The 12,719-nt window shown below is 60.8% G+C and overlaps 1 protein-coding gene across 1 annotated transcript in view; it reads left to right on the top strand.

Moving 5' to 3' along the window:
• Positions 1 to 3,884: 3,884 nt before the first annotated feature.
• Positions 3,885 to 12,719, top strand: part of DVL2 (dishevelled segment polarity protein 2) — a gene marked incomplete at its 5' end in the record, with an annotated part of 11,781 nt that continues 2,946 nt past the window's right edge. Inside the window, 10 exons of the mRNA XM_075071337.1 lie at positions 3,885 to 3,980; positions 4,351 to 4,496; positions 5,271 to 5,380; positions 6,184 to 6,316; positions 6,883 to 6,973; positions 7,074 to 7,178; positions 8,604 to 8,719; positions 9,367 to 9,434; positions 9,900 to 10,034; positions 10,143 to 10,315. Coding sequence (XP_074927438.1) covers positions 3,885 to 3,980; positions 4,351 to 4,496; positions 5,271 to 5,380; positions 6,184 to 6,316; positions 6,883 to 6,973; positions 7,074 to 7,178; positions 8,604 to 8,719; positions 9,367 to 9,434; positions 9,900 to 10,034; positions 10,143 to 10,315 — 1,173 coding nt within the window. The remainder of the gene's footprint in view (positions 3,981 to 4,350; positions 4,497 to 5,270; positions 5,381 to 6,183; positions 6,317 to 6,882; positions 6,974 to 7,073; positions 7,179 to 8,603; positions 8,720 to 9,366; positions 9,435 to 9,899; positions 10,035 to 10,142; positions 10,316 to 12,719) is intronic.

Here is a 12,719-nt window from a genome sequence, read left to right as displayed (position 1 = left end):
TCTTGGATAAACGGGGTGCAAGATTGAAGAGTGGGGGGGGGGGCGCCAGCCTTGTGTTGCCTTTCACAGCTTGCGCATTCTACTTCCCCCTCCGCAAGGGAGACCAGATTCTCAGCCCCCCCCGCCCTCCAGCGGCTCTTAATCTGTGTTTCTTTTTTGGGGGAGTTGGGGGGGATGCAGTTCCACCCTCTTTGTTTTAATAAATATTTTTGCAGCTTAAATGTAAATAACTAATGTCGACCGGGGGACCCAGGCGTCCGGGGGACCCCGCCCCCTGCTCAGCCCCCCCAGCGGGGGACCCAGGCGTCCGGGGGACCCCGCCCCCTCTCATCCCCCCACCACCAGGGGACCCAGGGTTCCGGGGGACCCTGCCCCCCGCTCTGCCCCCCACCACCGGGGGACCCAGGCGTCCGGGGGACCCGGCCCCTTGCTCATCTGCCCCCACTGGGGGACCCAGGTGTCCGGGGGATCCCACCTGCCCTCATCCCTCCCGGGACCCAGGCACCGGGGGACCCCACCCCCACCGGGGGAACCCCGGCGTCCAGGAGACCCCGCTTCTCCTCCCCCAAGGAACCCAGGCGTCCGGAGACCTCGCTTCTCCCCCTGCCCCCAAGGAACCCAGGCGTCCGGGGCACCCCGCCCCCTCTTCATCCTTCCCCGGAAACTCAGGCGTCCGGGAGACCCTGCTCCCTCTCTCATCTTCTCCCTGCTCCCCTCAGGGGTACCCAAGCATCTGTGATACCCCACCCACCTCCCCAGGGAACCCAGATGTCCATGGGACCCTGCCCCCTCCTTTATCCCCTCCCCCTTGGGGAACCCAGGCATCCAGGGGACCCCACCTGCCATTTCTCTTCTGGGGGGACCCAGGCATCTGGGAGACCCTGCTGCCCTCCATCGTCCTCTTTTCGGAGTGTGACCCAGGAGTCCGGGGGACCCCGCCTCCCATCTCCCTTCTGGGGGGACCCAGGCATCTGGGAGACCCTGTGCCCCTTCCCCACCCCTGGAGGACCCAGGAGTCCAGGGGACCCCGGCCCCTCCATCAGCCGCTCTCCACCCCACCTTGTCCGGCGAATAACCCCGGGGGGCGGCAGTACGCCGAGCGGGGGCAAAATCCGGACCACCCGGCGCGCTGGGACGGACCCCGACATCTTGTTTGCCTATTTATTTCGATCCCTATTGTGATGCCGACGATTCTATTTCAATTTTCCCTGGGGCCTGGGCCGGGACTGCGCCTTGACCAAGAAATGGGAACCTGAACCAAAAAAACCTGATTCCCCCTCCCGTGTAGGTACGGGGCGGGCAGATATCCAGAGAGGTGGCTTTGTCGCTTATACTATCCGGGGAGCGGAGCTGGGAGCGAGAAGGCTCTGTCCTGATGATGGCGTAACTGGTCACTCATAAATAGTCGGGGCTAAAGAATCGAGCATAGATCAATTGAAATTCAAAATTGTCATGAATCTTTTCGGTAGGGGTCATAACTAAGCGGCAGGGGATTATAAATCTCCAGGCTCGGCGCTGATTTATAAACCAAATCCACGAAAAACCCGTCCCGGACACCGTGCAGTCTGGTCTCCCGCTGTGAAATCCGGTCTTTTGTCTGCTTTTACCCTGTGCAATACAGATTTCACGGGGGGAGACCAGCTTTTCTGAAATTGGGAGGCCTGACCCAAAAGGGAGTTACAGCGGGGGTGGAGGGGGTCATACGGTTATTTTTGTGGGTGGAGGGGTATTGCCACCTTTACTTCTGCGCTGCTGCTGCGCTGCTGCTGCCGCCAGAAACAGCGCAGGAGGAAGGGTAGCAGCACGGCAACCCCCCCCCCCACACACAATAACTTTGCAACTCCTCCTCCCTTCACAACTCCTTTTTGGTTGGGGACCCCGACGGTTCCAACACCGTGACGCTTCAGATTTAACGAGCTGCAGTCGTGACACTGATGATTTTTAAAATCCTGTGACTGTGACGCTGACCAAAATGGATCATGAATTTGGTAGGGCCCTCTTGATAAACGACTAGTAACATACCTGTCTTGAGTGACAAACTAACGTAGCTGTGGGGCTGAATCCAACACCGCTTTGGGGTTATAAACATCGGAATGCATAAAATTGGTCGTAAATGACAAATAATGCAATACGGCTTATGGTTTAGGAACATACATATGATATGACAGTGAGCTATATACTTTCATGCAAATACAGTATAAATAGGTTTGGCAAAATTTGAAATTTTTAAATCAGTTTGATGGATAATATCCATGTTCATTTTAAAGAGTCGTCCCCCCCATTTGTATTGATTTAAAAGTTTCACAGTATGTGCAAAAATTAGGGGGGTGATGCGTTTTTAATGCTTATCAATATGGAATGTCCCAGCGGTGTGAAATTAAGCGGGTAGACGGATCACTTTTAAATGTTCACAGTTGTGCAAAATGGGAGGTTGAAGCGTTTTTCAGGTTTGTCGATCTGAGTTCTCACGGTGAGTTCCGGGTGGCGGTGCCGGACGACGAGCCACCGAGAGCAGTGGCTGGCGGACAAGCATCCGCTGAAATGCCGCCGAGAAGTGGCAGCGTCAAGCGGCTTTTCAGCAGCAATTTGGCAGCAGCACCTCTTGAATACGCCGCTTTTCGGCAGCATTTCGGCAGATGCTTGTCCGCTGGCCAGTATGCGGGTGTGCATAGGCGCCCCCGCGGGCACCGTGTTGGGGACCACTAAATTATGGGATAGAAGCATTGTTTTCCATTTTTTATCCGTTATATATTTGCACAGTCGTGGGGTTTACGTCGGCGTTTTATTACCGTTATGGATTTAAACTTTCACGGTTGTGGGAAATTATCAGGCGGACCGGATAATTTAATGACAGCGAGTGTTAAGATTCAACGAGTTAAATCTTTATAACTGCGAAAACGCAAATGATCAACATCACGTGTCAAAACAGACAGAGTAAATAGCCTTAAATGAAACGCGAATGAGTTCTCAAGAATTATTTTTCTGTAAATTTTGAGTATCATCCGTGGTGAAATCGATGTTTACCGACATTTACCGATTAAAAATCTAATCTTTCCAAGCCTAGCTATAAATAGTGGGTTAATAATTATTAGTTATAAGCAGACATGGATTTTGTTATAAATAATATCACATATATGTATATGTATTGGATTATTAATAATAGTCAGGCATAGATTTTAAAGTATAAATAACTCAATAGTTATCCATAGCTAGCGATCCATAAATAACATTCTTTGTACATTTGGGGTAACTAAAAACGCTGAAAATACAGACATTTGATTATAAAGGACAATCGTTATACTAGTCAAAACAGACACAGAATTGAAACCGTCGTGAAAATATTTCTGGTCCGTAGAGGTTGCTAAATTCTTTTTAACAGGATAAAAAAATTAAAAACCACGACTGTAAGTCTCGTTTGCTTTCAGTTCATTGAGAAATTCTAAATTCGCTTTCCTCCTGTTTAAAACCCTGACCCCAGCCTCTGGCAATCGGAATTTGAGCTACTCATAAAGGCTGGTTTAAAATAGTCAGACTCGTCCAAGCATGGTAAATCTTTGGTCAAGGGGAGCAGGCGTTTTCCACGGCCCTTAGAATTCTTAACGATCCTCTGGAACATCTTTGTAGGGATTTGAAGTCCGGCGTCCGGGCTGAATTTCCAGCCGAGCTTATTCCATTCAGCCTCCCTAAAATCCCCCTCCTCGTATATGAGTGTAATTCTCTCTCTTCTTGGAGTGCCACAGGCCTGGACTGAGATCCCACAAGCTGAACAATCCCGGCCTTAAATTGTTGTGTGGTGTTGCTGTTAATCAGCTTCTGTGTCCCACCCGAGAGGTGGCTGCATCTCCACACCGGGCGAGGGGTGCCTGGTCACATGGCCGTGCTAATCTGTTCCCATTTCTCTCCACTATAGGGTGGTCAAAGAGGAGATTTCAGACGACAATGCGAAGCTGCCTTGTTTCAATGGGAGAGTCGTCTCCTGGGTATGGCCGTGTGGGTCGTTCTCCTCAATACAGGAAGTTGCATTGGGGCGTAGAAACCCCTGTTACTGATCAGACCCATGGGCCCATCTAGCCTGGGCTCCCACCCCTTCCCCACCATCCTGTATTAGGCCCTGTATATTGCCCCTTCCCCACTATCCCAGGTCAGGCTCATGGGCCCATCTACCCCGGTATCCCGCCTGCTGCCCTGGATCAAACCAATGGGCTGTCCAAACCTGCTATGGCCCCTCCCACTGCCCAGATCAGACTATTTCAAGGGGGGAGGGGGGGGTTGTTTCTGGCTCAGGGGCTGTGAGATGGATCTGTCCAAGGCAACTCACGCATCCTTTGTGCCTTGCCCCCTTCCTCCAAGCTGGTGTCTTCGGAGACCCCCCAGCCCGAGCCGGTGCCGACTCCCGTGGAGACCCGACCGGAGCCCTCGCCCCCACCGCCCCCCCTGCCCCCGCTGCCCGTGGAGAGGACTAGCGGCATCGGGGACTCCCGGCCCCCCTCCTTCCAGTGAGTATGGGGGGGCAGGAGGGTCCCCCTCTCAGTACTGGGGGGTATAATCCTCTGCATTCGGGGTGGAAGAGTCCAATTGCCAGTAATGGGGGGGAGCCACTGATCAGCTGGTAGAGTCCACCTTTGGTACTGGGGAGAGGTTTTAAATCCTCTGCGTTGGGGATGGAAGAGTCCACCTACCAGTTGGGGGGGGGCGTAAATCCTCTGGGTTGGGGATGGAAGACTCCACCTGCCAGTATTGGGGAGAACCCAGGGCAGGGTGGAAGAGTCCACGTGTTAGTATTAGGGGGAGCCACTCATCATGGGCGGGGGTGTGTGTGGAAGAGTCCATCTGTTAGTATTGGGGGGAACCACTCATGGGCAGGGTGGGGTGGAAGAGTCCACTTGCCAGTATTTGGGGGGGATGTTAAATCTTGTGCACTGGATGCTGGAAGAGCACACTTGCAGTACTGAGGGGGTGGAAGAGTCCACCTGCTAGTCCTGGGGATGGAGGGAGAAAATCCTTTGCATTGGGCTGGGTGGAAGAGTCCACCTGCCAATAAACAGGGTAGAGGTGGAAGGGTCCACCTGCCAGTACAGGCTGGGGGTGGGCATGGCGCATAATCCTGCCAAATCCGCAGAGCTGGATCACATTGGAAGAATCCACTGACTAAACAGGGGTGGAGACTTTGGAAGAGTCCACAGGTGGGGGAGGTGGAAGGGACCATCTTCCCCTGGGTGGAGGCGTGGCAGCTGTGGACCTCAACCATAACCAACCGTGGGTCTTTGCAGCCCTAACATCTCGGGCAGCCGGGAGAACCTGGAGCACGAGACGGAGACAGAGTCAGTCGTGTCACTGCGGAGGGAGAGGCCGCGGCGCCGAGAGAGCACGGAGCATGGTGGTGAGAGAGGTCTCGAACCAGCCGGGACTCCTGAGTTCTCTCCCCGGCTCTGGGAGGGGAGTGGGGGCTAGTGGGTTAGAGCAGGGGGGGCTGGGAGCCAGGACTCCTGGGTTCTGTCCCCGGCGCTGGGAGGGGAGTGGGGCTGGTGGGTCAGAGCAGGGGGGGCCTGGGAGCCAAGGACTCCTGGGTCCTCTCCCCGGCTCTGGGAGGAGGGGGGCGGTGGGTTAGAGCAGGGAGGCCCGGGAAGCCAGGACATCCTGGGTTTCTCTCCCCTGGCGCTGGAGGGGAGTGGGGCCAGGTGGTTAGCAGCAGGAGGGCTGGAAGCCAGGACTCCTGGGTATTCTCCCGCGGCTCTGGGAGGGGAGTGGGGGCTGGTGGGTTAGAGCAGGGGGGCTGGGAAGCCAGGACTCCATGGGTTCCCTCTTATGGCTCCTGGGAGGGAGTGGGAGCTGGGGGGTCAAGAGCAGGGGGCTGGAGCCAGAAAACTCCTGGGTTCTTTCCCTGGCTCGGGAGGGGAAAGGCCGGGGGCTGTGGTTAGAGCAGAGGGGGGCTGGGAGCCAGGAAGCAACCCTGGGTTCTCTCTCCGGCTCTGAGGGAGGGAGCGGGGCTGAGTTGGATTAGAGCAGGGGGGGCTGGGAGCCAGGACTCCTGGGTTCTCTCCCCAGCTCTGGGAGGAGAGTGGGGGCTGGTGGGTTAGAGCAGGGGGGGCTGGAAGCTAGGACTCCTGGGTTCTCTCCCCGGCTTTGGGAAGGGTGTGCAATCATTACCTCAGCTTCCTGACCCTGTCCCCCGCCGCACCGCAGGCGGGCACCGGCCAAATGGCCAGTCGCGGCTGGAACGACACCTGGCCGGGTACGAGAGCTCGTCCACCCTGCTGACCAGCGAGATCGAGACCACCAGCCTGTGCGACTCAGATGATGACGACACCATGAGCAGGTGGGAGGGTGGGGAGGGCATGAAGGGCATGAACCCACGGGGATCCCTGGTGGTGGGATGGAATCCAGGAGCAAACCCCATGGGAGTCCCCCTAGTTTTGGGGGAACCAGGGTAAACTAGCAGGGTTCCTTTGGTGGAGGGAAGGGAATTGGGGTCTCCCTGGTGGAGGGAGGATACAGGGCAAGGTAACCCAGCTGGGTGCTGCTGGTGTGGGGCAGTGAGTTGAGGGTTCCTTGTGGTGGTGGGATCTGGGGGCAGGGGGGTGCTGCTGGTGTGGGAGAAGGAATTGGGGCGTCCTCATGGTGGCAGAGAATTCAGGGGCTGGGTAACCCAGTGTGGGGAAGGGAGTCGGGGACAGAAGTTCCTTGGGGACCCCTGGGGTGAGATAGGCCCCAGGGACGGGACAAACCAGGGTGGGTTTCCCAGGATGCTGGGAGGGAGGGGGGGAGGATATGCCACCTGGGGGGAGGGGGCAGGGGCAGTCCCTCCCCTCCCTCCCCACCCGAACGCTCCATTGTCTTTTCCCCGGCAGCGTCAGCCATAACCTCCATTTCCCTGCCCCCCAGGTTCAGCAGCTCCACGGAGCAGAGCAGCGCCTCCCGCCTCCTCAAACGCCACCGGAGGCGGCGGAAGCAGCGCCCCCCGCGCCTGGAGCGGGTAAGGGCCTGGCCTCCATGCCAGGGAGGGAGGGAGCTGGTGGGGTGGGGGCGGAGGGCTGCATTGCCTCTGCCCCACTGACTCCCCCATTCCGTTTCAGATGTCTTCCTTCAGCAGCGTCACCGACTCTACCATGTCGCTGAACATCATCACGGTCACGCTCAACATGGGTAAGGGTGGCGGGGGCTGGGGCTGCCGCCACAGAGTGGGAAGGGCCCAAGTGGAGGGGCTTGGGGCTTCTGACCCTCGGGAGCACTGGGCTTAGGGCTTTACACCTGGGGGAAGTGCTGGAGCTTGGGGCTGAAGCCCTATAGCTCTGTTCCTGACATCAGCCCTGGGGGGGGGGGGGGGGGGTGGGCAGAGCTAGGGTAAGAGGGGGGGCAGGGCAGTATGGGGGCTTGATGCTGGAGAACCACTCCCCCACCTGGGAAGGGGCAGAGGATGCTTGGCCCAGGGTTGCCAGACCCCAGCCCAGGGAAGTGCCAACTTTGCCCGGAAGCTCTGGTTGTGGGCCCCTTGCGGGACCAGTGGAAGGAATGGGAGTCCCCTTCTCCACCTGGAATGGGTGGGGTGGGGAGGCCATAGCCAAAGATTCCTTAAAATGTTGGGCTCACTCCTGGGAGGGGATGAGTGTGGTCTGCTGGTCCAGTGGGTGGGGAAGAAGGGAAGAGCTGAGAAAGGAAGATTCCAAGCTGGCAGAGGGGGAGCTGCTGGACAGCTACAGCAGTAAGGGTAACGATGGGAGGGAGGGAGCCTAAGGCTGACCCCCCAGCTGCCTCTCCCAACCATCCAGAGAAGGGACAACTTCCTCGGTGGGTAATCTCCATGGTGGGGCTGAGGAGTCCCCTGGACTCCCCGGGGCTCTGACACCCAGGCTCCATCATGGGAGTGGGGGGCTGGTGCGGCTGAACGGGCGCATAGATGAGCCTGTGCTGGGACTCCTGCAGGTGCGCCCTCTCTCCCCGACCCTCCGTAAGCCGAGGGGCAGTCAACTGTGAGAGGGTCCTCCGGTTAGGGCAGGGCGTGCGTGGGCCAGACCCCTCCTGCCCCGGGCCTGAGCCGGCCCCCCTCCCCTCGCCAGAGCGCTGGGAGAGAACCCAGGAGTCCTGGCTCCCAGCCCCCTGCTCTGAACCCACCAGACCCCCATTCCCCTGCCAGTGCCGGGGAGAGAACCCAGGAGTCTGGCTCCCAGGCCCCCCTGCTCTTCTGAGCCACCAGCCCCACTCCCCTCCCAGGAGCTGGCGAGAGGAGAAACTCCAGACAGTCCTGGCTCCAGCTCCCCTCGCTGTAACCACCAGCCCTTACAACTCCCCTCCCAGAGCGTGGGAGATGAATCCCAGGAGTCAGCTGGTGCTACCAGCCCCCATTGCTGCTTACCGCCGCCCAGGTCTCACACACTCCTCCACTCCAGGGTCTCACTCCCCTCCCAGAGCTGGGGAGAGAACCCAGGAGTCCTGGCTCCCAGCCCCCTCTGCTGTAACCACCAGCCCACACTCCCCTCCCAGAGCCGGGGAGAGAACCCAGGAGTCCTGGCTCCCAGCCCCCTCTGCTGTAACCACCAGCCCCGACACCCCTCCCAGAGCCGAGGAATGAACGCAGGCGTCCGGGCTCCGCTGCTCACCCTGCCTAGGAAGGGGTCGGCTCACTTTGTGTCGCTCTTTCCCGACAGGTGAACGACATTAACTTTGAGAACATGAGCAACGACGACGCCGTCAGAGTCCTGAGGGAGATCGTCCACAAGCCGGGGTGAGAGTGCGGGGGGAGGGGAGGCCAGGCCTGGGGATAGCTGAGTGGTTGGAGCATTGGCCTGCTAAACCCAGGGTTGTGAGTTCAATCCTTGAGGGGGCCATTTGGGAATTGGTCCTGCTTTGATCAGGGGGTTGGACTAGATGATCTCCTGAGGTCCCTTCCAACCCTAATAATCTATGATCTATTAGCCCCGGGAACTGGGCTGGCAGAAGTTCTAAGTCTGGTCCTTAGGGGGCACTGTGGTGCTGGCAGTGGGGCTGGGGTGCTCTCCCCACCGTCAGCACCAGTCCCTTTGTGTCCTTCCCCAAAATCGCTGCCTGCTAAACAGCCGCCCCGCCCCAGAGGTGGCTGCATCTCAGCGCCGGGCGAGGGGTCCCTGGGTAACCGGCCGCCCCGCCCCAGAGGTGGCTGCATCTCAGCGCCGGGCGAGGGGTCCCTGGGTAACCAGCCGCCCCACCCCAGAGGTGGCTGCATCTCAGCGCCGGGCGAGGGGTCTCTGTGTAAACAGCCCCCTGCCTCAGAAGTGGGTGCATCTCAGCGCCGTGCGAGGGGTCCCTGTGAAACTAGCCGCCTCGCCCCAGAGGTGGCCGCATCTCAGTGGCAGGAGGGAGTTGGGGTTCAGCTCCGCCCCCTTTCTCTTGTAGCCCGATCGTGCTGACGGTGGCCAAGTGCTGGGACCCTTCCCCCCAGGGGTACTTCACGCTGCCCAGGAGTAAGTACTGAGGCCCCCAAAACCATCTCCGTGAGTTGCTGGCTGTTTCCGCCGGCGTCTCCCCCTTGCCTCGGAGTTTGTGGGTGAATGGGTGGCCCCCCTCTGAAGGATGGGGGGAGCGTCTTGCATCTCACATCCATGATCTCTGGGGACCCCGGCTCTGTGGGGTGGTGATTTTGGGGTGATGTGTTGTCTGCAGTGTGAGTGGCTGGCATCCTCCCAGGTCTGGGGGCACTTCGTGGTGGGGGTTTGATGAGGGGGCAGGGGGGGCTGAGGAGAGAAAATTAGCGATGTGGGGGGGTTTCTCTGCTGGGTTGGGTGTGCAGATAACGGGGGGGCTGCCCCTATGGACACCCCATCTCTGAGAGTCAAACATCTCTTTGGGGGCTGAGATGGAGGGGCTGTGAGTGACAGGGGGGTCCTGCCTTTTGGGGGTGAACTCAGCCTTTCCTCTTGCCCCCCCAGATGAGCCAATCCAACCCATCGACCCGGCTGCCTGGGTCTCCCACTCGGCCGCCCTGACCGGCGCCTTCGCCGCCTACCCCGGCAGCAGCTCCATGAGCACCATCACCTCCGGGAGCTCCGTCGCCGAGAGCGAGCGTGAGTACCGGCGCCCCCCAGAGGAGACGGGCCCCGGGCCCCATTGCCCCCCACTCCCCCCAGCCAGCCGGTCCCCGCCGGGGGGTCCCATCGCTCCTTTCTCCGCAGGCTTCGACGAATTCAACCTGTCGGTCCACACGGACATGGCATCCGTCACCAAAGCCATGGCCTCCCCGGAGTCGGGGCTGGAGGTTCGCGACCGCATGTGGCTGAAGATCACCATCCCCAACGCCTTCCTGGGTACGTCGGCCACCGGGGGGCGCCGCTCGGCCAGGCGGAGGGTCGGCGTCGAGAGCGGGCCCTGCCCTGGGGCCAGCCCCTGCCAGGGGAGAGTGCCCCCTGCTGGCCCCACAGTGCGCCCTAGCCACAGGCCCCACTCCCCTCCCAGAGCCGGGGAGAGAACCCAAGGAGTCCTGGCTCCCAGCCCCCCTGCTCTAACCACAGCCCCTACTTCCCTCCAGAGCTGGGGAGAGAACCCAGGATCTGGCTCCCAGCCCTCCTGCTCTAACCCACCAGCCCCACTCCCCTCCAGAGCCGGGGAGAGAACCCCAGGAGTCCTGTTGCCCCAGCCCTCCCGCTCTAACCACTGGAACCCCCCTCCCCTCGCGGGGGCTGGACCCAGGCGTCCGGGGGGCGCTTCACCCTCGCCTTGGTGGTGGGATGGTGGTGGGGGGAGCTTGCTGGCCTCCCCAGGCCGTAGCTGTAGGAGGAGGAGCTCGTGGTAGGCGGGGGCTGGGTGCTGTAGGGGTGTTGGGGCCGGTACTGGTAGGGAGAGGTGGGCATCAGGGGCCAGGGCGTGGCCCCAGGAAGCGGCGAGGGGGCCAGCGTGCCGGTCCGACGCCCCATTCGAGCCGTCTTGTCGTTTGAGGGAGAGGTTGGCATGTTCTGCGAGGGAGAAGGGGAGGGTCAGTCGCGCAGCCAGGCTGGGTTCTGCCTCAGCTTAGGGGGCGCCGGCTCCAACCCGGCACCATAGTGGGATTAGCTGAGCTCAGGGGGCAGGGGCCTGTCCTCCTTCTGGGGGGTCGCCGGCTCCCACCCCGGCCCCATAGTGGGATTAGCTGGCTCAGGGGGCAGGGAATGGGGGAGGTCTGCCTCCTCTAGGATGCCGGCTCCACCCGGCACCATAGTGGTGGTATTAAGCTGGCTCAGGGGGCAGGGAATGGAGGCAGGCTGTCCCTCTGGGGGGCGCCGGTTCCTACCCCCAGCCCCAGGGCAGGGACGCCTGGCTGGCTCAGGGGGAGGGGAAATGGGGCAGCGGTCTGTCCCCTTCTTAGGGAGTTGCCGGCTCCCACCCGGCCCCATAGTGGGGTTAGCTGGCTCAGGGCAGGGAATGGGGCAGGGCCCTCTGTCCCCTCTGGGGGGGCCGGTCCCACCCGGGCCCCATGGGCAGGACTGGGCTGGCTCAGGGGCGGGGGAATGGGACACAAGGCAGTCCCCTCTGGGAGGGGACCGGCTCCATCCACCCCAGGCTGGGAAGGTTCTGGACGGCCTGTGGCAAGGAGCCCTATAGAAAGAACCCGGGGAGTTCCTGGCATTCCTGCTCCCCGGCCCCACCCCGAAACTCCACAGAACGAAGGTGGGTGGCCTGAACAGGGTGGGTTAGTAGGCCCGGGAGGCTGGTGGGGGCGCGGATTGGCAGGATCCCAAGTCGGGAAAGAGAGAGCGGGGGGACCCTTGTTTAAGACACCCCAAGCCGGTTCGGCTCGGAATCCCAGCGGCCTCCCCGCCCCCCAGCCTGGAGCTTCAAAGCCCCTGGGGGCTGGGGGGCCGCTCACAGTTCTCGCAGCCGCGCAGGTTCCCGAAGACATAGATAGCACTGGCTCGGAGAAGTGATCTTGTTTCACCGTTGCTGCCGGCATGAAGCCGGCTTTCAGCCAGGTGCTGGCGTATTTCCGGGCCTCGCGCCAGGTCCTGGGAAGCCCTCGGACCGTGGTGATAGAGCCAGGTCCACACGTCCGAGCCTGGGGGGCAGGGGAGCGGAGGGAGCTCAGGCGGGGGCACTGTGCCCAGGGGCAGGCCGGGGTGGCCCTTAGGGCAGCGCTAATATCGTGGGCGCATGTTGGGCAGGGGACGGGCACGGCTCAGTTAGGGGTGCGCTTTCTCCCTGGCAGGTGGGGCATGTCCCCAGGGGCAGCACTAGTGCAGGGCGCTTGTGGGCAGGAGGTGGGGGCAGGAGGGCTCTGCAGGCTGTCCTGGCCAAGGGCGGGGAAACGACTAGGATGGTGCTGTGAGGAGATGATGTGATATGGGGCAGGAGCAGCGCGCAGGGAGCTCAGCATGGAGCGCATCTAGCCCCGAGGCCGGCACTAGGGCGCGTGGGAGTTAATCGGTGGGCGCAGGGGGAGAGCGGGCGGTGGGAGCTCAGAGGGAGCGCTCTCCCCTAGCTGCGGGCTGGCCCGGTTCGAAGGTGCCGGTAAGGCGGGTGCTGTGGGGGCAGAGCCCACGGCCATTCGAGGCGGCTCTTTGGTCGTGCTCGCGACGCGATAGGGCGGGGGAGCTCCCTTCCTCGTGCGCGAGTCCTAGGCCCGCACGCTTCGCGCTACGCCATAGTAGGGTCACCCCCAGACCCCACTTAGCACGCGTCTACGTACAGTGAGGTGGGTTGAGCTCTGAGCGCATGACTCCCCCCCTTGGCCAGCTACGCCAGGCCCCCAGATGAATAGTGATGGAGGCTCAGAGGCTCAG

This window comes from Chelonoidis abingdonii, chromosome 11 (genome assembly GCF_003597395.2).
Source record: "Chelonoidis abingdonii isolate Lonesome George chromosome 11, CheloAbing_2.0, whole genome shotgun sequence".
In the NCBI taxonomy this organism is placed as follows: Eukaryota; Metazoa; Chordata; order Testudines; family Testudinidae; genus Chelonoidis; species Chelonoidis abingdonii.
This window is presented reverse-complemented; position numbering and strand designations above follow the sequence as displayed.